Source organism: Thunnus maccoyii, chromosome 4 (assembly GCF_910596095.1).
Source record: "Thunnus maccoyii chromosome 4, fThuMac1.1, whole genome shotgun sequence".
In the NCBI taxonomy this organism is placed as follows: domain Eukaryota; kingdom Metazoa; phylum Chordata; class Actinopteri; order Scombriformes; family Scombridae; genus Thunnus; species Thunnus maccoyii.
In genome coordinates this window covers 21358174-21382875 of record NC_056536.1, presented here as the reverse complement: position 1 = coordinate 21382875, position 24702 = coordinate 21358174, and the positions used below count along the sequence as shown (strand labels likewise).

At 39.3% G+C, this 24702-nt stretch overlaps 1 protein-coding gene across 2 annotated transcripts; it reads left to right on the top strand.

Annotated features, from left to right (window-relative positions):
- The first annotated feature begins 5365 nt into the window (after positions 1-5365).
- On the top strand, positions 5366-24702 carry slc12a5b (solute carrier family 12 member 5b). Of its 2 annotated transcripts, none has more exons than XM_042409917.1 (25): positions 5366-5464; positions 5667-5807; positions 8767-8913; positions 10529-10583; positions 10720-10850; positions 12803-13050; positions 13140-13351; positions 13455-13622; positions 13828-13926; positions 14048-14105; positions 15434-15608; positions 15844-15962; positions 16108-16206; positions 17114-17233; positions 18093-18197; positions 18363-18531; positions 18700-18895; positions 19436-19605; positions 19762-19893; positions 20101-20208; positions 20452-20568; positions 21201-21376; positions 21613-21627; positions 21736-21869; positions 23475-24702. In XM_042409917.1, the coding sequence occupies exons 1-25, from the start codon at positions 5450-5452 to the stop codon at positions 23564-23566; spliced, it is 3201 nt and encodes a 1066-aa protein (XP_042265851.1). In that variant the 5' UTR covers positions 5366-5449; the 3' UTR covers positions 23567-24702. The 2 variants fall into 2 exon arrangements, with proteins under 2 accessions (XP_042265851.1, XP_042265850.1); XM_042409916.1 differs by having other exon boundaries at positions 21174-21376.

Sequence of the window (24702 nt, the reverse complement as noted above, 5' to 3'; positions counted from 1 at the left end):
TTTCAGACACACATGCAAACACACACACACAAGGCATTTAGTAAAACATGGTTAAATCGCAATTTTTTAAAAGCTGATTTCACTCTAAGCTAAGAGCTGAAATGAGCTTTAAAATGCAGATTTAAAAATCATGGTGGATTAACATAAAACTACAACTAAGAGTTGAAATAGAAGACCTGCTGTGGGTCCAATCTTACAAAATGCAGTTCCAGTTGCTTCATCACAGCAGCTAATAAATAGGTTTCTTTATTATTGTCTGCTATAAAAACATGAGATCATGTTATTATACAGAGCAGTTGCAAAAATGACATTACTTTAACATTGGTGTTAAAGTAATGTCACATTGTCTTTTCACATTTACAATCATACAGGTGATTTTGGGTGTGTTGTCTTCAGGTATTGACTGAATGCTGATAAATGCTCTAATCCTTCATGCAAACTCAGAATGACATAAAATTGAAATGTTTTCTAATCCAATTTGACAGGCAACGCAACTCTAGGAGAACGGTCCGTCGTTCAAAGGATTACATGCTGTGTGCGAGCAGTTTGGCTGGCATCTGACTCTCCTCTTTGCTTTAAAGATTAGTGTATAATACTGCTGCAGCTTGGGGAGTTGGGAGGGTAACTTGATTGTGTGGCTTTGACCAACCAAAAAGTCACCTCATGTGGCTCTCTTCATGTCTCCTGCAAGCTTTTAAATGACATTATACTAGAGAAAGAGAAACTGATTTGTCAAAGTCGGAACAGGCGTTTGTGCTAAATGCCCAAAATGTAAAGATAAATATAAGATTGTTAGGCTTTGATTAAAGAGGAGGTGCTTAAAGTTATTTATTGGTTTGTGATCCCTGAACAGATGATTAATGATACCAACATTTGGTGAGCTATACAGTCCAAACCATGTTGTATCTGGACTAAGTAAAAACGAATATGGATGCTTTTCGTGGCTTACATCAGGAAACTGTAATGAATCCATCATGACATCTGAAATTTAGACAATAGATGTCATGGTGACTTACAAACCTGACCACAAAAGTTAAAGCTGCTTTGATCAATATTTTAATTTTCACAATGGATCAAACGACCATGTGCAATTTGAAAATGGCAGCTGTTTTAAATGAAAAAACTCTGATCAGTGCACTGTACACTATCTCCAAATGGCAGACAAACAAAGTTAGAGACTAGCTGGTGAACATAGCTGCACATTTAGCAGATAAAGAGCTGGATATTTCGCCTCAAGAGTTGATGGAGACCAAACAGAGCTAAAAGAGTGAATATTGATGTTAATCAGAAGGCCAGAAACACGACTCCAAATGAATGTTGCCTTACGTCTGCTGAAAGTGTAAACTGGCAACTGATCGCTAACAATTTTTCAAGTTTATAACAGGATAATGTTTTTACAGCTTGTTGTGCCCTTTTGGTACCCCAGGCGAGATTTTACATTGGAGCACCCAAAATGTGCAACAATAGTACCTCCAGTCCTAGAATTTCAAAAATGAACTCACACTAAAATAAAATGCAACAATGCTACCTCCAGCCCAGTCAAAGTCTTCCCAGTCCTTTAGACAAAAAGACAAGTGGGGGTCAAGGCGCCTTTCAATGAGTGTTTGTTAGCATTGCTTGAGGTAACCCATGAAGCCGACCAGTACGGCTTTGAAAATCAAACCAGATGAAAACCATGTGTGGCATGAGAATGAGATGTAGGGCATTAATCAGTGTAATCAAAGGAATCTACACCACCCTGGGGGTTTTACTCAAGGACAAATGTTACCTCATGCCAGTGCCAATAACCCAAGAGGCAATCAGGTTTGTTATACTAGGAAGCAGGAGATGTGGTTCCATCCAGCAATAATTCTGTATTTAACAATAGCAAAGAAAGTAGTAAAAGAGCCAATAAACATACTATCCACTCATTAAAAAGGAGCAGATGAATTGTTCAGAGCTGAGGCTTACCAGTGGACGGGGAGAAGGAGAGGTATCCAGAAGAGACCACGAATCACACATGCACACACAGTGGTGAAGGGTCAAACCCAGGGATGCTCAGATGAACATAGCACACAGGAAAAGAGGTACCAACACCTACAAACATCAACCCCACTACCTTGGGCTCTCAGATTCTGAAAAAATAAAAAAAGGAATATATACAATTAGTGGAGTATTCAACCAAACAAACAAAAATGAAGAATGACGAAAGAAACAAACTAAACTAAACTAAAGAAACACTCTCCAAAACAATATCAGTTGGTCAGATGGTTGAATACCTAACCAGCAACTTAGGAGCAAAAAATAAACACAATAAACTACACCAAACAATATTCATTACAGGACATAAAAAGTGCTGTACCAGCACATCAAAAAAATAAATAAATAAACAAACAAAATAAACCATGGAAACAATATTATTTGTGTGAAATTGTCACATAAGCAAAACTGGGAATAAATTATCAGCAGCAAACATTTTTGTTGGTTTTAACTAAACTGTATATGTTTTCATGCTTGGTGATTAACACTTATACAGACAGCTGTCACACAGAAGACTTGCACATACTCACATAGCAAATCGTTCTGGCCTAGTGACGGGCTACACAGCCTACTTACAATTGGTCCAAATACAGCAATGAATTACAGTCCACGAGTGATCCAGATCTGGTAGTTAGAACACAGGCCACATAGGGCCCATGACAGAGCCCTATCTCAGCAAACAGTATGACCATAACTGGCCATATTCTGGCCCAATGTTGGACCAGACAAGTTTCAGCACTGGCTCCAGATGTCAGCCTCAACTAAACCTCAACCAAGCCACTTCATTAATACACACACTTGCCATATTTGGCCCAGATGAAAAATGCTTCAATGACGACAGCATTACGAACAAATATTTATTGATTTTTCATGGAAATATGTGACATCGACTCTTTTCCAAGTTCCACCCACTTCAAACCAGTGAGAAGAGCTCAGTGAAAAACACAACACACCCAGAAATCCCTCAAGGGAAGTAATTTTGACTTTTATAACTTTGGCACATATTATCTGTTCATCACCTATAGTGAGAATCTGGCTTAGAAAAGATGTTTTCAGAGCCTTAAAAGTTTGCACAATATAAGACAATGAACTAGAGCTGCAAGTAACAATTACTTTCATTATCAGATAATCTGACGATTATTTTCTCAATTCATTAATTAATCATTTAGTCTATGAAATGTTCAATTTTAAAAACATTGAAAATATGTCATTCACAATTTCCTAGAGGCCACAGTGATGTCTTCAATCTGCTTGTTCTAACAGTCTGAAATTTTAATATATTCAATTTACTGTCAACTATGATAAAGAAAAACTGCAAATCATCACATTTGGGAAACTTTAACCATCAAATGTTTGGCATTTTTGCTTGAAAAATGACTAACAATTAATCAATAATCAAAAAAGTCATTTTCTTTCAATGGACTACATTGATTAATCAACTAATCATTGCAACTCTTGAACATCCATGCCATGCCATTCAGTCCATTAACCAGCCATACTTTCCTCACACACTTTTCTCCTCATCCTCTCTCTCCTGCCTTCATCCCTGTGTGGAGCCAGATGTAGCCATCTTTTCATGGTGAAATCTATTTCTTGGTCTGTGGCCCCAGACGTCAGACGGTTGGTTACGCTTCACAGCAGCTAAAACATACATGCAAACATGGTTTGAAATTAACTTTTTGTATCATCAGCTAATGTGGATACTGGATTTTAAAGGACAATTCCACTAAAACTGAACCCAGGCCCTATTGACAGACATTCTGGTGTGATATCTACACATAGAGACATACTACTTCCTCCTACCAGGCTCCAATGTGGCTCCAGGAGAAAGCCTATCTGTGAGTTGTATCGCAGAGCCATGCTCAATTTAAAAAAAAGTACAGTCATATGTCCCTTCCCAGGTTCTGTAGTGTCAGAGTATGGAACCCAGGAAGGCATATGACTGCACTTATTACTTATTTTATCTTGCATTTTATTTGATGCAACATTGTTGGATGGTTTAGCTTGAAGGCATTAAACCCATGTTGCAAACAGGAAGAGGAAAACAACTGACTGTGTGTATGAAAATATTTGCCTTTCCCTAAAAATATCTAAAATTACATCTTAACTGCAGGACAAGACCAGCCATACATATGTGGCCCACACCTCTAATTTAACATCTGGGGCAAATACTACGCTCAATAACCGGCCCGTATCTTGTTTGCCGCCTTAAAGATGGTGCCACCCCAGCCACACTCGGGCCATGTTCGGTTCATATGCCTAATACCAGTGCTGACTGAATGCCAGCTGTGCCAGCTTCAAACTACGCAGTAAGGATCCTAACTAGCCGGCAAACCGTACAAGACCTAACACAGTCACTGTTTTCCCACCAGCAGTATTGTTGCTTCCATGGAAGTAGAAAACCCCACTTTCTTTTCGTAGCCTCCTTAGTTTCTTTTGCTGACATTTTTTTTGGGTAACGGTGTTACACCAAATCAGATTCACTGGTAAGAGGCTAGTGGGCTAAGAGCGCAGCCTTCCCCATGTATTTTCAGCAAATCACAATGCATTTCATTGGTCACATGTCTTGAAAATGTTGACATCTCCTAAAATGACTATGAATCAACTTTCCCTGCATAAACTTTTACTGGCCCCGGGCCATCAGGCCATGGATTATGTTGGACCCTGCCATCTGTGGAGAGGTTTCCCTGTGGGATTAACGGGCAGTTCAGACTGCAAACGGCTCTGTTTATGTGTTGTTCAATTCTGACCAACTGGACAAAAGAAGATGTAGTTACATGCTTTGAATAGATAGAGCACTTATTTTTGTTGCTACTGTAGCCTACATCATAACATCATCTTACATAAGAAGTCAGAAATGAATAAAGTGGAATAACTTTTTATTGAAGTGGCTCTGGTGCACTGAGGAGTTTTTCCTGGGAATTACATGCAGGCTCAGTCCATCTCTGCTGCTGTAGATACACATTTAAATGAGCTTTGAGTGTGTGTGGCAGGCAGCATGAACACTGCAGGGATCAGACACAGTCATACCAATCATGAGCCTGAATGAGATGCAAACAAGCCAAGCATTCCAACAAAGTGCTGACTGGACAAATGAAAACAATACAAGGATGTAATGTGCGTGCATGTAGGTATATGTATGTGCAAAAATAGTTCATAGTTCTTAAAAATGACTGAAAAGACGTTTCTCTTTGGGTCATCTTGTGTAGCATGATAACTATCAAAATAATTGAGGTGGACTACTGTTAATTTTATTGGCAACCTAATTACAAAGTCTATGTGCAGCTGTGTGTGAAGAGGAGTCGACTCTAAAGCTGCTGGTTGGTGTTTCTGTGTTTCAGGTGATGGGAACCCCAAAGAGAGCAGTCCTTTCATTAACAGCAGTGCAGCCAGTGATGTGGAGAAGAGCCAGCAGTATGACGGCAAGAATATGGCTCTGTTTGAGGTGAGGGCAGTTTTCAAATCCAAGTAGCAAACACACTGGGATCAGTGATCACTGGATGTAAAATCAGTCCTTCAGGGCCTCTGAATTGCAGAGAGTTTCATAACAGTGGATCCCCAGGACTAATATATCTGTGTGTGTGTGTGTGTGTGTGTGTGTGTGTGTGTGTGTGTGTGTGTGTGTGTGTGTGTGTTTGTGCTTGCAGGAGGAGATGGATACCAGTCCAATGGTCTCCTCTCTTCTCAGCAGTCTGGCCAACTACTCCAACCTGCCAACAGGCAGCAAAGAGCACGAAGAGGCTGAGAATAATGAGGAGGGAGCGCGTCCGTCTAAAAAACCTGTCACGGTAGAGTTCTGCATGTGATCCTTTCAACCCATCCTGCAGTCATTTGAACCACAACATAGCTTTATTAAAAATCATGAAACTGACAGGCAGTAGACAGGAAGGGTTACATGTCTTCTTTAATATGTCTGCAAGCTTTTGTCTTCATGTAGGAGGTTTCGTATTGGAAGAAATATGAGAAAGATCAATGTTTGCCAAACAAATATTATCTACTAATAATATAGTAAAAATTACACACCATGCCAATGTGCATGAACAGTTGCATGCCTCACTGACTTCCTAATTTAACCATTTCTCAAAAAAAAATGAGTTAGGATTTAGTTCAAAGGCTTTATTACTTTTTTATTACTTTTATAAGCTGTCAGTGGAGGGTCAAAGAACGGTCAATATTTTTTCCACTGTCCTCAGTTTCTGTTCAGTTTCTGTTCATGAAAACCAGCAGACATCCGCTACAGCAGTGGCAAGTTATTGCTCAGTGTGGTTATTTCAAAGAAAGAGAGCATCAGGACAAACTTTCTTACAATGCAAGTGATTAAAAATCCTGCGTTGGAGTAAGTCACCGGATGTTACATGATGTGTAATTTAGCCAGATGCCTTTAATTTCTCATTAACTTTTTGACACAGGAAATCCTGAAAACCGCACAGGGTTTTCACAGGAAATTTACGGTGGAGGTCTCATATAATTGATGGATTACAGTCTGCATTTTCTAATACTTGTTGTCACAGAACTCTCTAATTTCCATGGAAAATGTGGGGAACTAAGTAAATATTTACTAATAGTTGTTTATTTGACTTTTGAGTCCTCTTACAGAAGTTTCATTAAATCCTGTTTTTGACACCTGACTGTTCTGACCTTTTTTTCTTCTGACTGGCTTATGTTGTATCTGATTTGTTCGCTGAAGCTCTAAATCGGCCTTCCATGGACTTATTTCACATTGGCCCTCATCAGAGTTTATGTTGGTTATCCTGCATGTGCTCAGTGGAGCATAAGACAGAGTTAGCTGCACAATAACCTGCATCCTCTCCGGATTTTCTCTACTCTTGTTTACTTTGGTGGCCCTAATCTGTCATTTGGCTTCAAAACTGTAAACTGACCAAATGTGAACTGATATTAGCAGAGGATCTAAAATAGACCAACACAAGTCAGATAAATCTTACTTTATATAATATATATATGTATATATATATATATATATATATATATATAGAGAGAGAGAGAGAGAGAGAGAGAGAGAGAGAGAGAGTGAGTGAGAGAGAGAGAGAGAGAGAAAGAGAGAGAGAGAGAGAGAGATAGATAGATAGATAATTTATTGAATTTTCAAAGTTTATACACAAAGTATCCTAGCATGCATGAAAAAGAAAAATTGTGACCAGATTTGAACCACATGTGATACAAAAGTAGCCAAGCTATCCATATAGGTTTGTAGGGATATGTAAGGAGTTTGCATTTTGCTTTTAAGGACATTTTCAGGTGTGTTACAGATGTTGTCTTTTAATTTCACAACCTACAAATGTATGTGCGGTGTTGTGGTGGAGAGCTGCTGTGTGTTCCCACATGCAGAGCACTGGAGGCAGTGACCTGAGGTCATACACCTGCAGGTAGTGAGCTCATTAGCTGAAGCTCAGCTGACTCCGCTGCCTTCAGTGAGTGTCTGTCTATTAAAAACCTCATGGATACTGGATAGGTGAATTATTAATTAATAATTCTACTCTGTAAAAACCCTTTTCACATTTAAAATGACTTGCCCATTTCAGGTTATACTCACTGTCTCACTGGGCATATGATGCAACTAGAAACTATTCAATACAAAACCTATATATATATATATATGTGAACCTGTCCTCTAAGGCAAAAAATGCCAAAAATATATTTTTTAAAAAGTTACATGTTACAAAAACATGTGCAAGACAATAAAACAGGTAAATCATTCAACACGTTTGTGCATATTTGCACACAGATAGGCTTGTTGTTACTCTTTGCTCTCATTTGAGAATGTCACTGTGAGAGGAGCAGGTCACTCAGTGTGAAGACTGAGTCATCCGAAGGCTCCTGCAGTGCTGGCAGTCAGAGCATCACTGGGCTCACTCACACCAGCTCTCCCCTGAGGACAGAACAAGAGCTGTGACTTTCATCCGTCAGCTCATCTTTCAAGTCCTCTTTATCACACACATATCCCCATAACGTGCTCTGCAGAATTTAAATGCGGACTCCCAAGCACTTAATCAGGACGTTAGAGGGGCAAACAAGGACTTACGTGACAAATTATTTCGTTTTCTGTATGTATTCTTTACACTGTCGCTTTTTGACAGTTTAAAATGTGTTACTATTAAATTTACTGCCTTCTACTTCCAAGTGAGAACTGAAACCACAAACAGTAGTTAATTAATTATTGTGATTTAGGACTGAAAGGGACATTAATCTTACACAAACAGAAGCCAAAACACATTTGGCCCCATTTGTAGACTTTGTATTTTCTTGTACACATCAATATTCACGCAGAATTTGAGACCTGTCAGACACACAATTTGATTTTCTGTTCAGCTACATCAAGACAAAATCATTTCTCAATCATTTTAAAGCTACAGATTTGCTGTCGGAAACAATGAGGAAAAAGGACAATAAACATTTATCTTCCTACCTCTCTTCAGAAAGGTTACTTAGAGGAAACAGCCCCATTTCAAATGAACAAAGAGATTGTCTTCCTCTTTGCAGGATTACCATCTCTATATGTTTGAAAAGAATAAACCCCTTTCTTTCTAATGAAAGAATCAGACCTCTTTTCATGAATTTAAATGCCAGAATAGATTTAAAGAGACAAAGACTGAACAATAAAGTGCACACGAACAGATTATAGCTCAATTCAATCCATTCACATAGAAAATAAGAAAAATTTGATGGAAAACTAAGACATCAAAAATGTGGTTCATAATTTTTCACATTTGATTGTTTTGTGTGTCTCAGGCTCCACAGCTCGGCACTCTGATGGGAGTGTACTTGCCGTGTATCCAGAATATTTTTGGCGTGATCCTCTTCCTGCGGATGACCTGGATGGTCGGGATTGGAGGCGTCTTTGGTTCCTTCATAATTGTCTTCATGTGTTGTTCCACAGTGAGTGAAAGTGCAGACGTCCCTGCTTCTGTTGTGTAACACGACTGCACTCTGTAGGCTGACGGCTGTGGTCGACTCAGGAAACAGATGTTACATTAAAATATGTTTGTTTGATTTAATGCTGTACAGTAGAGCTGCAAACATCCATCCACAAGCTTCTATCAATCTAAAGTGGTTCCTCAGCACACACATACCCAATTAGGGGCGTATAGATTAAACTACTATAACAGGCTATATAATTATAATTTGCATTACGCAGATGCTGAAGGTGACATAGTAAATCCTGGTATGAGGCATCCTGCCAATAAACCCACTAACACCCCCAACACGACCTTTTCCCCGTTTGAATCTGTCATATGCTGCTCTGTCAACAGCCTGGTTCAGAAAACGTAGTTCATAATGTACAGTAAATTTTACAAGTAAAGAAGAATTCCTTGTATGCCGCTTTATGTCCCATCCAGCATGACAAAAGACGTAACAACGTAATCAGCATTGCACTTTGACTATAATGAATTTTAAATCATCTAAACAGCATTAAGAGGAAAAGTCAGGGAATCACACATGTCAAAAGGATTCATCCTCTGATGACCATGGATGTTATGTAGAAAACATTCATGACAATCAAACCAATAGTTGTTGAGATATTTCGGTCTGGACCAAACCAGACTGATTGACACTCATGGCCACCAGCATGGCTCAAAATAAATCCCTCTGAAATATAGTGGAATAAAGGTTTTACAAAATGGAAATAGACAACTCAAATACTGTGCAGGAGCCAGTTGCATCAGCTATTCATAAGTTCAAACTTAGCCTAGTTATGACGCAAGTGTTTACTAAGTGGAGATTTATGAATCACTAAATTAAAACTGGTTGCACCAAACAAACTAGTTCTTAGAGTATAGTAGAGACTAGCTGTTACTAAATATTTATACCTTTTAGGTACCAGGTGGAACTGTTGTGTAAGATGAACCGACAAAGATAACGTTAGCTTATATCTGACCAGTTTAGGTTCAAGAGTAAAAGAGGTAATATAGAATAATGTCAATATATCTGACCTGACACTTTAAATTTCACAGAAAAAACACAGACAACCTGAAATTACAAAACTTTATGCCAATAAAGTTAGACCAATTGGCCAAATAATGCTGGCATGCTTAATACTACTAAACAAAACACATGTACAGTATTTCTCCAAAGTCATACCCACATTAATAAAGGATTGGCAGTTAATTTATTTTATCTTTTAGCCTCTAAAACTGTTTGGGTTTTGTTACAGCTTGTGATGCTACAGTGACTTTCTTTTTACATAGTTGTTTGCTTCTTATTGGACAGCGCTACAAATGTTTCCTAGCAACCAATTTGCATATGACAAAACTGTTTTCTATCTAATACTGAATAACTGAAATAATCAGTTGCTTTCCAACTCTGGCTGTATCACACAGTCATCCCTGCACCAAACCATCCAACATAACCTGATGAGTGAGACTTCTCTACTGTTGGATGTTTCTCACTGCTCACTCCCTCAGTTCACCAAGCGCTCGCTGTCAGACATACTTAATTTCAAATTTCCTCCTGCTGCCTCCCAGACTCTGTCGTGTGCTGCTCTTTTTTTCAGACTATGCTCACAGCCATTTCCATGAGTGCCATTGCAACAAATGGAGTCGTTCCAGGTGAGTGGACCTCTGAGGGAACGTATTAGTGTGTTTGTGTGTGTGTGTGTGTGTGTGTGTGTGTGTGTGTGTGTGTGTGTGTGTGTGTGTGTGACAGAGCAGTGCACTGACTCTTGTGTGTGTTTGTGACTCACAGCTGGAGGTTCATATTACATGATCTCTCGCTCCCTGGGGCCGGAGTTTGGTGGAGCTGTTGGGATCTGCTTCTACTTAGGCACCACTTTTGCAGGTGCCATGTACATTCTTGGCTGTATTGAAATTCTGCTGGTAAGTGGCCCAAACTCACACATTTTTTGCTTTGTGTGCTCTTGTGGTCTGTGTTGATTTTAGCAGGAAAAGCACAGGTGTAACTCATAATTAATTAATGGCTGCATTCCATTCAGGTATCATCAGTCCCAGGTCCTGCTATTATCTAATGCTGCTAGCTCACTGATGTGACTCCCTGGGAGGCCTAAATGCAACAGATGCATCATTAATTTAATTACTCACACCTGTGATCTTATTGCTAAGGCCTTATAAGCTCATGTCTTGTCCTGCCTTTAATCTGTGGCAGATGATGCTGCTACAGACTACAAAATCATTATGATCATTATGGGTGTGTATAAAAACCTGATTTCAGGAATAACATCTGCTCTACAAAACAGTGAACACAATATGAACTTATTAATAAGTGGGTTACAATTACACTGAGATAAATAAATAGCTTTAAATAATATATATTATTAAATTAACATAATTAGAACCAATGGATACATCAAGCTGCACTGGCGTCATTAGAAAAAAACAAACATTTTTTTCACTACTGCAACACAGTTTGCCATTATAACAAGAAAACCTGTCTTGTTATAATGATAAAATGCCTTGTTATAATGAGAAAATTACACATCAAATAGTGTTTTCACCGCTATATTGCAGAAATTGAGCATTTTAATAAATCTATTGCCAAAATCATGACGTGATCTCCGGCATATCCTCTGTTTCACAAAAAACATTACAGCTCCCATAAAAATGTAATGTTACTTAAGTCATCGCAACTTAGTTTCATCCATGTCCATAGTATTCACAAACACTTTTGTCTTAACTAAATTTTCTGGCATTTTAGCTGTAATCTCTGCTTTCTATATAAATCAATCCCTTTCCTGCTGGTATCACAAAAATTTCTAAACTAACGACTCGTCAAGTTGCTCATGGACTCATCTCTTTTGTTGAGCCATGACATTTAATCCCTGATAATCTAGGGTTTATGGAAAATGGTGTTTGTTAAAGGCCACTAAAAACAGAAATATTGGATGAACAAAGGACATTCGATCTTCTTTAAAATAAGATACAATCGTTATCTGAACTTGTGGAGTAAATCACAACTTACATTGTTAAAGAATTAAAAGTCTTCCTTTTTGGTATAAATATAAAATTACAGTTTGCTCTTTTTAAGCAATGCAATGTTAAATGTGATTATCATTAGTAGATGGACACCACATATTGCTGTGTGTGCTTAGATGACTGTCCAAAGTATTATTTTGCATTATTCCTCATGGAAGAGTTTATTCTGTCTTTTCTCTATTTTTTTCTCTCTAACCTTCAGTCATTGTTGCAGCTGAGATACTTTTTTCCTTATAAATATGGAAAACATGTCACAGGAAAAGACACTTATTATTTCCCACCCGGATGCCCACACTACTTGTAAGACATATTTCTGGTAACTGCCAGAGTGCCCACTTGTTATTTTAGCTCACTGGGACACACTTGACTGGACATCCTGTACACGTAGATGACTTGATAGATCTCAGATGTTTTGATGGTTTTATTTCATTTCCACATAATGAACAAATATATAGGATCGAGCATACATTATTACAGTTACATTCAGATGACAGTAAGAAAATGCACATTCAGGAGCTAAGAGGAGTGCCTACATCTAATAAATCAAGTTATCTAGAAGCACATAAGTCAGCTGCACATAAAAGACATAACAAAATAATATTTGGTTTCTGTCTAATACAATTCATAAGGAAGGAATGTACTTATCAAAATTATTGAGAAAATAATATGGTATTTGATATTTAATATTTATAAGTATAAAAATGTAGCATGGATGTACTGTGTTTAATTCTCATTTATTATTATTTCCTTGTGCCTCCACCCTTCTCCACCATATTCCACCACACCTTATTCATTCCCTTCCCTCTACGTCCTCTTCCTACACCTTTCCATTCTGTCAGATTTACATCATTCCTCAGGCAGCCATCTTCAAGATTGAGGGCCTGGAGGGGCCGGAGGCAGAGCTTGCTCTCCTGAATAACATGCGGGTGTACGGCACCATTGTATTGAGTTTTATGGCACTGGTGGTGTTTGTGGGGGTGAAATATGTTAACAAGCTGGCGCTGGTCTTCCTGGCCTGTGTTATCCTCTCCATCCTGGCTGTCTACGCTGGAGTCATCAAGACTGCCATCGACCCCCCTGTCTTCCCGTAAGTGACATGCTCCACATTGTTGTTTGAAAACAGATTTGATTGTATGTCGTATGTGACGACGATGCCTCTGTTGACTTTCTTTGCAGCGTCTGCATTCTGGGAAATCGAACTCTTCTCTCTAAAAGCTATGACGTCTGTGCAAAGGTCATCGAAATAGACAATGACACCGTCACCACCAAACTGTGGAGGTCCTTCTGTGATTCTGACTCTCTCAACGCCACTTGTGATGAATACTTCATCAATAACAATGTCACAGAGATACAGGGCATCCCCGGGGTCACTAGTGGCATCCTGGCAGGTAGGGGGTGCCTCATCAATGTAAATGACAATATCTCATCAATATGATAAAGGATCAGTCCATCTCGTGTGTTTTACATTTTACATGCTCCTCTGTCTTTCAGAAAACCTGTTTGGTAACTACCTGGAAAAAGGGATGTTACTGGAGAAGCGTGGAATTGCATCAGACGCGGATCCAGACAGTCCCGTAACCAACTCCAACCGCTACGTCCTGGCTGACATCACCAGCTTCTTCACCCTGCTGGTGGGGATATACTTCCCGTCTGTCACAGGTTAGCACCAGACAAGTGTAGGACGAGACTTCTGAAGGCACTACCTGCCCAGCACCAAACAGTTTTTGAAAAAAATGATTCATAAAGTTTTTAAGTATTCCACAGCTGAAGATATGTCCCCATTGAGAACCTAATGGTGATACCTTGTGATTTGTGAGTCTAAAAGTGCAAAGCTCCTGATTATTTCATCTTGCTCCACTCGCAGGTATCATGGCGGGCTCCAACCGCTCTGGAGACCTGCGTGATGCTCAGAAGTCGATACCCATCGGCACCATTGCAGCCATCACCACCACATCTACTGTGTGTATCCTTCACTGAGCCAAGGTTGCTAAAAAGTGAAAAAAGTCAACGACTTTGATGATTATTATATTGGTATTTGGCTCAAACATTTCCAACAATGTGTTCCTTAACAGTTTGTTTCCCAGACATGTCCTGTGTGGTGCTGTTTGGTGCCTGTATAGAAGGAGTAGTCCTAAGAGACAAGTAAGTCTGTAAATGTGTGTTAATTTCATCTATTTTCCAAGTCCAAAAGAGTCAACCATTCGTGAAACCCCTCCCTCTAATGGGGATTGTCCAATGATAATTTAGCTACTGTAACTCAGCACAGTGGGCCTGTAAAGCTTTGGGTTTCTCCGCACGTTAAAGCAGTGAGTATGGGGCTGTAGTAACTTGTGTATGATACTCCATATATGAGTTTGGATTGGTTTTATTATCTCCAAAACAACTAACCTGTCCAAGTATAAGTTTGATCTTAGATTTTCCTTATGATACTTATATTACTAGGAGGACTAACTAGCTCTACAATGCAACACAAGAACAATGCTGTGTCTTTATTTGTATGGTTTTGACATGGATCATCTGCTGGAGAGGATGCTGTTATTCTGTCATGTAGCTTTAGCCTCAGTCTTTTAGTATGATATCATGTATCTAGCCATCAAGTACACACATAAGAGCCCTTTACAGGGTTCTCGTTCCAAAAGAGTCAACTGGGAACATTAAACAACTCATGGAGCTAACATAAGCTTAATTAGCTAACAAGGGATCAAAAACACAGCAGGTCATGTGACTCATGTTGCTTTGAATAGTTTTTCATTGTTTTCTACAGGAAACAGCTGGATTTACCAGCAAACAACTTTTAATGACTTTTACAGCCTTGCAAACTAATTTTGTGTATTACAAATCAGTGTTTCAAATATCTTTATCATTTAGTTATTAATGATGGAAGAAACAGATTGGATTGAAACATTACTGTACTCCATCTTATGTGATAGTTGTAATCACATCGTGTTGTTTCCTAATCTTTGTGACTTTCAGATACCAATATTAATATTGATTATTGGTTGATTAAATTAAATCATTATTCACTGAGTAACCTATATAAAAGACGACCGTCATTCAGCTCCAGATCAAATACTGTAAATTATAGTGCTAATATCCTGTGATAGTTACTGCTAATTAACAGTCATCGTAATCACTCCTGGTTTCAACTTCTTACCTTAGAAAAATGCGATGTAAACACTACAGCCCTACAGTGCCACTGTTACTCGCTCCCAGTGTGAAATCTATTATCATTTTAAACTGCATATGTAATCTGCAATAACAAAAGCAATATAACCTATAACCTATAATATAGAATAAAACTTGACAAGTGTAGCAACAGCAACTAAGAGGGTGAGGTTTAGCAAACAGTAAATTGTGTATTATCAGATTAAGAGCATTAAATCTATTTTAGATTATGTGCTGAAGTGACTGTTGAACAAGTCAGTGTGTGTCTTATTAGTGTGCTCATTTGTCTTCACCTCCCTCTCCAGGTTTGGTGAAGGGGTCAATGGTAATCTGGTGATTGGGACTCTGGCATGGCCGTCCCCGTGGGTCATTGTGTTTGGCTCTTTCTTTTCCACCTGTGGAGCGGGGCTTCAGAGTCTGACTGGAGCTCCACGTCTCCTACAGGCCATCTCAAGGGACGGCATCATCCCATTTCTTAGAGTGAGTGTGTTATTGAAACATTCAAAAGCAGAAAATATTTCAGATGTATGTCACTAACATATTGTATCAATTGCACCAGGCTGCTTGTGGAGGCTTGTTCATTTTCTATAGCCTTATACTGCAGAAACAAATTATTATTATTGCATTTAAATCCTATAATTTATTGGTATAACATTGACTGTGCAAGAATGTGCTGGAAAATTTGACTTACTTTAATCATTTCCTGCTGCTGCAGGTGTTCGGACATGGCAAAGCCAACGGGGAGCCCACCTGGGCCCTCCTGCTTACAGCTTGCATCTGTGAGATTGGCATCATCATTGCCTCTCTGGATGCAGTAGCACCCATCCTCTCCATGTAAGTAAATTCACAAGTACGTACTGTATCTTCATTGCTACACAGATCCGTCTCACTGTCTCACTTTGTCTGTCTCTTTCTTTCTTCTCTTTTATATCTTTCTCTCTCTGATTCTCTCTCCCTTCATCTGTCCATCTTCCTTTAGGTTCTTCTTGATGTGCTATATGTTTGTCAATCTTGCCTGTGCACTGCAGACTTTACTGAGGACACCAAACTGGAGGCCGCGCTTCAAGTTCTACCACTGGTGAGTTTATATGGTGAATGGGCTGTATTTATATAGCACCTTTCTAGTCTTATCAACCAGTCAGAGTGCTTTACACTACATGCCAACATTCACCCATTCACACACACACATTCGCACACTGATGGCATAGCCTTTGGGAGTTATTTGGGGTTCAATATCTTGCCCAAGGACACTTTGACATACAGACTGGAAGAGCCGGGATCGATCTGCCGATTTTCCAATTAATGGATGACTCACTCAGGCACAGCCGCCCCCAGTCACTGTTAAAAACCTTTGCATACATGAATGCCATTTAATATGTACAACACATTTTAATTTAGGTTTAAAAGTTTCTATATAATAAAAGGTTATTTCATCACATATGCTGTCAAGTCATGCTCAGCCAGCACAACCACAAATATTCAGTTCAGTATACTGATACAGTAACACACTTTAAAGGTCCTTAAAACCAAAATTGCATATTTTTTCAATATGCTACTTTAATTGAGTTTTTGAGCATTAAGCTTTTAATAATTAATTCCAAAATATGTTTTTAACGTTGTTGTTTTCATGAATATTCATTGTTTTAGAGAAATGCTTAAGATTTGAAGCCAGGTTTTCAGACTACACCCCTGCTGAAAGATATGCTGTCTCCCCTGCATTTAATGCAAATTCTAGCAGGTTTAAATGAGCAAGATCAGACACAGCAGGCATCTGTGAGGTCAGTTTTGCTAATGATAGTGGAGCAGTGTGCAAGCTGAAACTGTCTGTCTGTGTTCTGGTCTTGGCTCAGCAGCAGCAGCAGACTTAATTAATTAATACAAAATCTCCAGTTTACAGCTGTGGTCATTGCTGTGTTCCAGCCAGCAGTGTGAAGCTGGCTGAAATTCACAGTTGGGCCAAATATGTGACGTCCTGTCCCCCACAGGGCTCTGTCTTTCCTGGGTATGAGTTTGTGCCTGTCGCTTATGTTCATCTGTTCCTGGTATTACGCAATAGTCGCCATGGGCATCGCCACCTGCATCTACAAATACATTGAGTTCTGTGGGTAAGTAATCATCATGACAGCACAGAATAGGATTGTACTTCAGCATTCAGCTTAAAACAGTACTCTACCAATTTAACATTGCATCCAATAACATTGTCAGGCTGATGGACAGTTAAAAAATTAGTTTTTAAAATGTAATAAAAACAATTTAATACACTTAAATATGTGGCTTAAAGGTAACTTAAACACACCAAATTGTGTAAATAAATCATCAAAATGTGTCTTTTTCAATTACAGAGAGAAAGGGGTGAATAGTACTTTTAGCTTAGGCCAGTCATGGATATCTCACCAGCTATCTTTAAAGGAGTACTCCACCAATTTAGCATTGCATTATAATGTTGTTGACGGCGAAAAAAGGATCAAAATCAATACAGCACAACCAGAGATAGTGTCTATTTTCTTCCTCCTTGTCGAAACCTGTCGTCTCCATTACCTACAATTCAACTTGACCACAGACAGTTCAGTCAGAGATTTGGGTGTATTATGTGAGTAGCGACTAATGTAGCCTCAAGCAGAGATGAGGAACAACTACAGAGGTCTTCACCTCTTTCTAGCTCAACACCCCTTGAGTTTTTTCAGCCACAATCAACGCTGACTCAAGTGACAAGTGAAATTTATTTGTTTTTGTGTAGCTCCTTCTGGAGCAACAAAAGGCTTCATACTACTTTGTACACCCCAAGACCTGTAAACAGGTGATGTGCAGAATCGGTGGAGTTCCCCTTTAACTTTAGTTTCCAATTATTCTGCTCAAGGTTATTGTGTTAATTTAATGACAGGGATGAACTGAGTTTAACATGAGGCCATGTTAATAATCATATATATAATCATACAAATAACTCATTAATGTGCTGTGTGGCAGAGCTGAGAAGGAATGGGGCGATGGGATACGTGGCATCTCTCTCAGCGCTGCACGATTCGCTCTCATGAGGCTGGAGGAGGGACCGCCACACACCAAGAACTGGAGGTCAGTACACAGTCCCAGTTAAGCTCGTAGTTTGAGATGCTTGTTTTGAGTTATAATTATAAAAGGAAATGTGATGATCAGATGGCTTTTACCTGATGAATGTAAATGTAGCTAGTTTATCATGTCTGAGCTAAGTCACTGACTTGGTGGTTTATGTTTCTGCAGGCCTCAGATCCTGGTTCTGGTGAGTGTGGATGCTGAGCAGAACGTGGAGCAGCCTCGTCTGCTTTCTCTGACCAATCAGTTGAAAGCAGGGAAGGGTCTCACCATCGTTGGCACCTCAGTCCAAGGAACCTTCCTCGACAACTATACTGAGGCTCAGAGGGCAGACCAGGTCTGTCCCCTAATCTTTATCATACACTCTGACTTGTGCACCACACGCCCCCCTTACTGTGTGTACAACACACATTTCCAGTTACTGCATGTAATGACAAGTATGACATGTAATACCACATGTTTTTGCACCGCCCCTAACTGCCCTCACTCGTTTGTATCTTTGCAGTCTTTGCGTAAGTTGATGGAGACAGAGAAGGTGAAGGGCTTCTCTCAGGTGGTCATCTCCTCGAATCTGAGAGATGCGACGTCCCACCTGATCCAAGTCGGAGGACTGGGAGGTCTGAAGCACAACACTGTGATGGTCAGCTGGCCTCGTAACTGGAAACAGCCCGAGTACCACCAGCAATTTAGGAACTTTATCGGTAAATATCAGTGACATAACAGATACTTCAAATGTTAAGCTCAAAATGGTCTCATTAAAGAACTAAGCAAAACATATTGGTGTTAATAGCAGCCAAAAATAGGAGGACAGACTAATCTAATTTTAACCCTAAAATGACTATAACCAGCTAAAAAGTTTGTGAATTATTTAAGTGTATTCCTCTGTCATTCAACAACAACCAATCCATGAATAAATACAGTAAGGGGAGTCTCACTTTGAGTTACCCTACGGGTAATCCCTTTGATTTTTGAGGGACTTTCTTCTTGTCCCCTGTTGAGGGTTTAAGGTGTCAAGGCCTGTGAGAGAGTAGCAGCTAGTAAGGGCTAGTAATTCATTTAATAATGTTTTAATTAATAATTTGTAAGATAATTTGTTAATTATGATGAATAATTAACACCAGTGCCAGAGAAACAATCCTCTCCCTTCCTTGAGATTAATTCAACAAATTAACTAAAGCAGAGTCATTTCCAGGCACTCCATTATATTTTACAGCAAATGCATTTGTTCTGTCGCTCTGCAGAGGTGGTCAGAGAGACGACTGTGGCCAGTCTGGCCTTGTTGGTTCCTAAGAACATCTCCAGCTACCCGTCCAACGGTGAGCGCTTCACTGAAGGCCACATAGATGTGTGGTGGATTGTCCACGATGGAGGCATGCTGATGCTTCTGCCCTTCCTGCTGCGCCAGCACAAGGTGGGAAACAAGACACTATGAAATATTCTTTACATTAAAAAAAGTTTAAAGTGATTTTGTCTGCAGAAAACTTTAATGAACAGTTAAAGTTAAAATTGTATTAGAGCAGGTTAAACAAAAGAAAGCAGACTTAGTGTTCCCTTTTTTGTCCTGTAGGTGTGGAGGAAGTGCAAGATGCGCATTTTCACTGTGGCTGAGCTGGATGACAATAGTATCCAGATGAAGAAAGACCTCATCACCTTCCTTTATCACCTGCGTATAGATGCTGCAGTGGAAGTAGTGGAGATGGTGAGAGACTTGTCTGACACATTATCAGAGTTCACAAACTAATTCTGCAAGGGGAGGATTTTTGTTCTGGAAACTTTGTTGAAAAAGTGTTTTGTGGTCTGAAATAATCTCTTATGCACAGAACAAACTTGTCCCATAATACTGCAGGATGCATGTTTTGGTATTTTACTCTCATATGATACATGGAAATGTGTTTTCCTTTCAAAGCATGACAGTGACATCTCAGCCTACACCTATGAAAAGACACTGGTAATGGAACAACGCTCACAGATCCTCAAACAAATGCATCTGACCAAGAATGAGATGGAGAGAGAGGTGAGCCAGAAAAAGTTTGCATGCAGTGACACTGGCCAGTAAAGAACGTGACATTAATTTTGACATCTTCATTATTGCTCTGTGCGCTGCAAATATCAGCTCTGTGGCAGTGAGTTGGTTTATAATGAAGTGTTGGTGTCTGAGTCTGGACTTGTCCTCACTGATTTGAGGGAAGACAGAATAAATTCCAGAGGGAAATCAGAAACTTAACCATATCCTTTTTCTATTTTTTTAACTTTACAGATCCAGAGCATTACAGATTCATCCCGTGGGTCCATCCGACGCAAAAACTCGTCTGCTGTGCGCTCCCTACACAGCGCTGACGAAGGAGCCAGCGTGGCAGAAAGACCAGAAGAGGAGGTACTGTCATAGAAATAAGCATCTGTATTTACAATAGTCGCTGGTTTCTGAAGTGTTTTTCTGTATTCCAATTTAATTTTTTTCCTTAAAACGATCTCCTCAATGTTGCCTAACATAGAAACACAGGACACACCCAGATAATGTAAGGATCACATTCTCTCCCAAAGTTTTTATGTACACAGGCTTGTACCTTCCACTTTTTATCAAAGAAACAGATATTTTCTTGTTCATCTCCTGTACTGATGATTCAACTGCAAGAGTTTCATGCCGATCCAAGCCGTAGAAGTGAGTCATGTAACATTGTCTATGGGAAAAATGAAGGGGACTTTTACTCCTGGATCCAGAGACATCTGAAATAGCTCCTCCCGCTTCACGACCCTACACCTTTGTCCTCAATCCCTCCACCTGCTGTCTCCCTGCGCCCCGGCTTAAACAGACATGTTTCATCTCATCAGAGGAGCTTTCACACAGTGTTTTACTCTTTCCAGTGGCTGCTCAGTGATTTCCAACGGGCCACTGGCTTGTCACCTTCACCTTTACTAACAGGTGTCTCTTTTCTGTCTTTCACCCTGTCACAATGTCGCGTCACGGTGTCCCTCTCTCAGTCTGTGGCTGTCTCCAACCCAAAACAGGTTCAGCTGATCCACAGTAAGAACACCTCCATACCTGCCAGCCCCACAAGCCCAACATCCCCCGTTGCGCCTGCAGGGGGTGCTGCCACCTGGACGGACAACAAGGGTGCAGACAAAGGGAAGAACCTGACAGCAGCAAATGTTGAGGCAGGCAAAGACCTCTTCAACATGAAGCCGTGAGTGACCCATCAGTTTCTCTCAACTCATTATGCCGCACAGGAAGCAGACATGACGTGGGCCATTGGTAAATATTTGTGTACATCGACCCATGCTCCAGATTTTGAAGAGTTACATGTGCACGTGACAAATAAAACTTTGAACTTAAACCACTAACAAATGCAGCTTCCTGTGTGAACACGTGCCCTTTATGTAATTCACTCATTGTTATTTCCCTCCTGGCATGCTGCTACAGGGAATGGGAGAACTTGTAAGTATTAACATTTTGCTGTGAGACATACTGTGTGAGCTGAGCAGCTAAAAGACTGATTTGTAAACCAAACTAAACCCCAATGTGGCCGAATGTTTCTTGCATCAGGAACCAGACAGACGTGAGGCGCATGCACACAGCGATGCGACTCAATGAGGTCATCTTGAAGAAGTCCAGGGAGGCAAAACTCGTCCTGCTTAACATGCCTGGACCACCCAAGAACCGTGTTGGCAATGAAAATTGTATCCTTTGTCTTATGTACTTATTAACACATAATAATAACACAATCAGACAACTGAAGAAAGGTGCTGGCTCTATACATGCAATAGGGAATACAATAAAGATTTCATGTGATAACAGCAAAGAAAAACTGCAACAATAAGAATAGGAATTAGGCAGTTTATGGAATATTACAATTAAGGGCATTTTTTTGAACATGAAATAAGCAAAAACTTGAACCTATTGCACCTATTTAAACCTGAGCAGAGGGGAGAAATTCCCAAAATGTACTTAAGATATCAAAAGTTAAAGTACTCATTCTGCATAAAAAGTAACTGATATACTGTATTATTATATATTATAATATCAGATTTTTAATATTGAAAAGTCAGTGAGTAAGCAGCATGGTTGAGGTGAAAGTCATTTTAACTACTGTACTTCTGCAGTAAGGTAGTTTAGTCCAGTGGCTCAGGGGGTCAGGCCCCCTCAAAGGGTCACAAGATAGGGGTTGTGAGATAACTAATGAGGTAGGAAAAAGAAAAGAAAAAAAAGAAAGTTCTGCAAAACAAATTTGTGCAGTTTTTCAGACTTTTCTCTAATCTTTGCTTTTTTGTGAAATATTAGTCTTTGGGCCCCAAAATTTAATGAAACCATCTGAGACATTTACAGTAGAAATAACTCTCTCATAGATGTCTATGTGTAATATGTAATTGTAATGTATGTAATATTAAGCTTATCATATATTTCTGTGAGTAATCTGCAAAGTAGCTAGTAAGTACAGCTGTCAAATAAGTAGAGTACTGGAGAAAAATACAATATTTCCCCCTGAAATGTGGCGGAGTAGAAATGTCAAGCAGCAGAAAATGGAAATACTCAACAAAAGTTAACAGTGTGACTTTGTTTTTCTTTTATATTTATGTATGTATATTATTTTGGTGGATGTAATCAATACATCTACTGGGATTTTTCCTCCCTGCACATAGATTTTTTTTCTCTGTACTAGTTTAAAGTACCAAATTGTACTGTACAAGTGCAGTACTTTTTTAAAATTCCATTACCACCCATTTCAACAAATCAGTGAGAGGGTCAGGACTGTTTTACTGATGGATCTGTAAAATAATACCATCAACTTGTGTGCTTGTGCAGTGTCAAAGCTCAATATAAGCACTTAAAGCTCTCCACAGTTTATGATTCCACTTACTATTGAACAATGGTCAAAGAAAATGGAAGTGATGCTTTTCTGAAGTCATTAACCGTGCCATTTTAGAAATGTGCAGTCTTTGAAAGTGATCATCACTTATTCTCTGTACCTTGATGTAGCAGCTTGTGATGTTCTCCAAGTCAGTTTTTATATATATTATATAGCCAAATATCACAAATCACAGATGTGACTCAGGGGCTTTACAATCTGTACATAATACAGCATCCTCTATCCTCACACCCTTGATTCAAATAAGGAAAAACTCACCCCAAGATAACAAACTATACAAAATTACAGTATGGAAAAACAGGATTACAAAATGATTGATAGATTGATAACATATTTGAAGAATATGAAACATGTTGTATTAATGTATCGCTGTCTCACTTATGTAAGAAAACCTTCCTTCACTGCGAGCGTCTCTCAGACATGGAGTTCCTCGAGGTGCTCACTGAAGGTCTCAATCGGGTCCTCCTGGTGCGCGGAGGCGGACGTGAGGTCATCACCATCTACTCCTGAAGGGCTTTTAAGGTCTTTTAACGGACTCTGCCCTCTCCTCCCTCCAGCTTTGTGTCATTCCAGGAAAACACCTCCTGTCACCTGTCGCCACGTGTTGTCCTCAGACTCCAGTGTTTTCCAGGTGACATCTCCTTATGTGGACCTCACTGTATCTTTTACCTTTCATCCGTTAGAGTACATAAAGAGTTATGCAACAGTCACCTCTCTGTTCTCGACTTGTCAGCTGATAGCAGCAGATGAGTTTATGGTTAGTTCTGAAGCTTTTCACTTATTCACAGAAATGGAAGGTTTTCGATTATTTCTCTCCTCATTCTGATGTGTTTAATCAACTTTGCTTTTGTTCCCGGTCATTTGTAAATGAAGAATGCTTTTTTTTTTCTTGTTTTCTATTATTTATTATAGATGTTATTTATGTATTTATTCATCTAATCATGTCTGTCTCTGTCTGGTCTCTTTTTCGTCTTTAATCCTATGTTTGTAAGCACACAGGTGATGAGAGAAGAGTAAAGATGTTAATTCACAGTGGAAATATGACAACAACAATAGTATCATCGCTGGCCCGTTCTTGTTACTGTAGCAAGGATTTATCTGTTTTATCTGTTTATCTGTTTTATTTATTCATACGCATCACTCTCTTGGTGCAGAGAGCTCAACAGAAATTAAAATCAAATAAAAAATGATTTGATGCAGATTATCATGATCCCAAACCTGACTTCATTATCCCCAGAGCTGCACAGGGATCATATAGATTTAATGGACTCAGTGACATGCTGCAATACAATATGAACTCAGTTTTTGAGCACATTCACTAATCGTTTGATATTTATTACTTCTGGTTATGTAGTCATGCTTCTCAGAAAGCCCAGAAAATATCCCGCGGTAGATGTTGTGTTAGTTGATGAGGGTGCACTGGGATCTCAATCTTCTCTGTTGTTTTCATGGTGAAATATTTCAAATATATGTGTAAATTATTAAGTATATATGAGGGATAAAACATGTCTTTGATACATGATTTCTAATAGCATATGAAATCTACACATGGTATCTCTTTACAAAAAAAGTTCAGTAAGTTATCCTTGAAAACTCTTCTGATTGATAAATCCTTTAAACTCTTTACTGAATACTCATGAACAAAA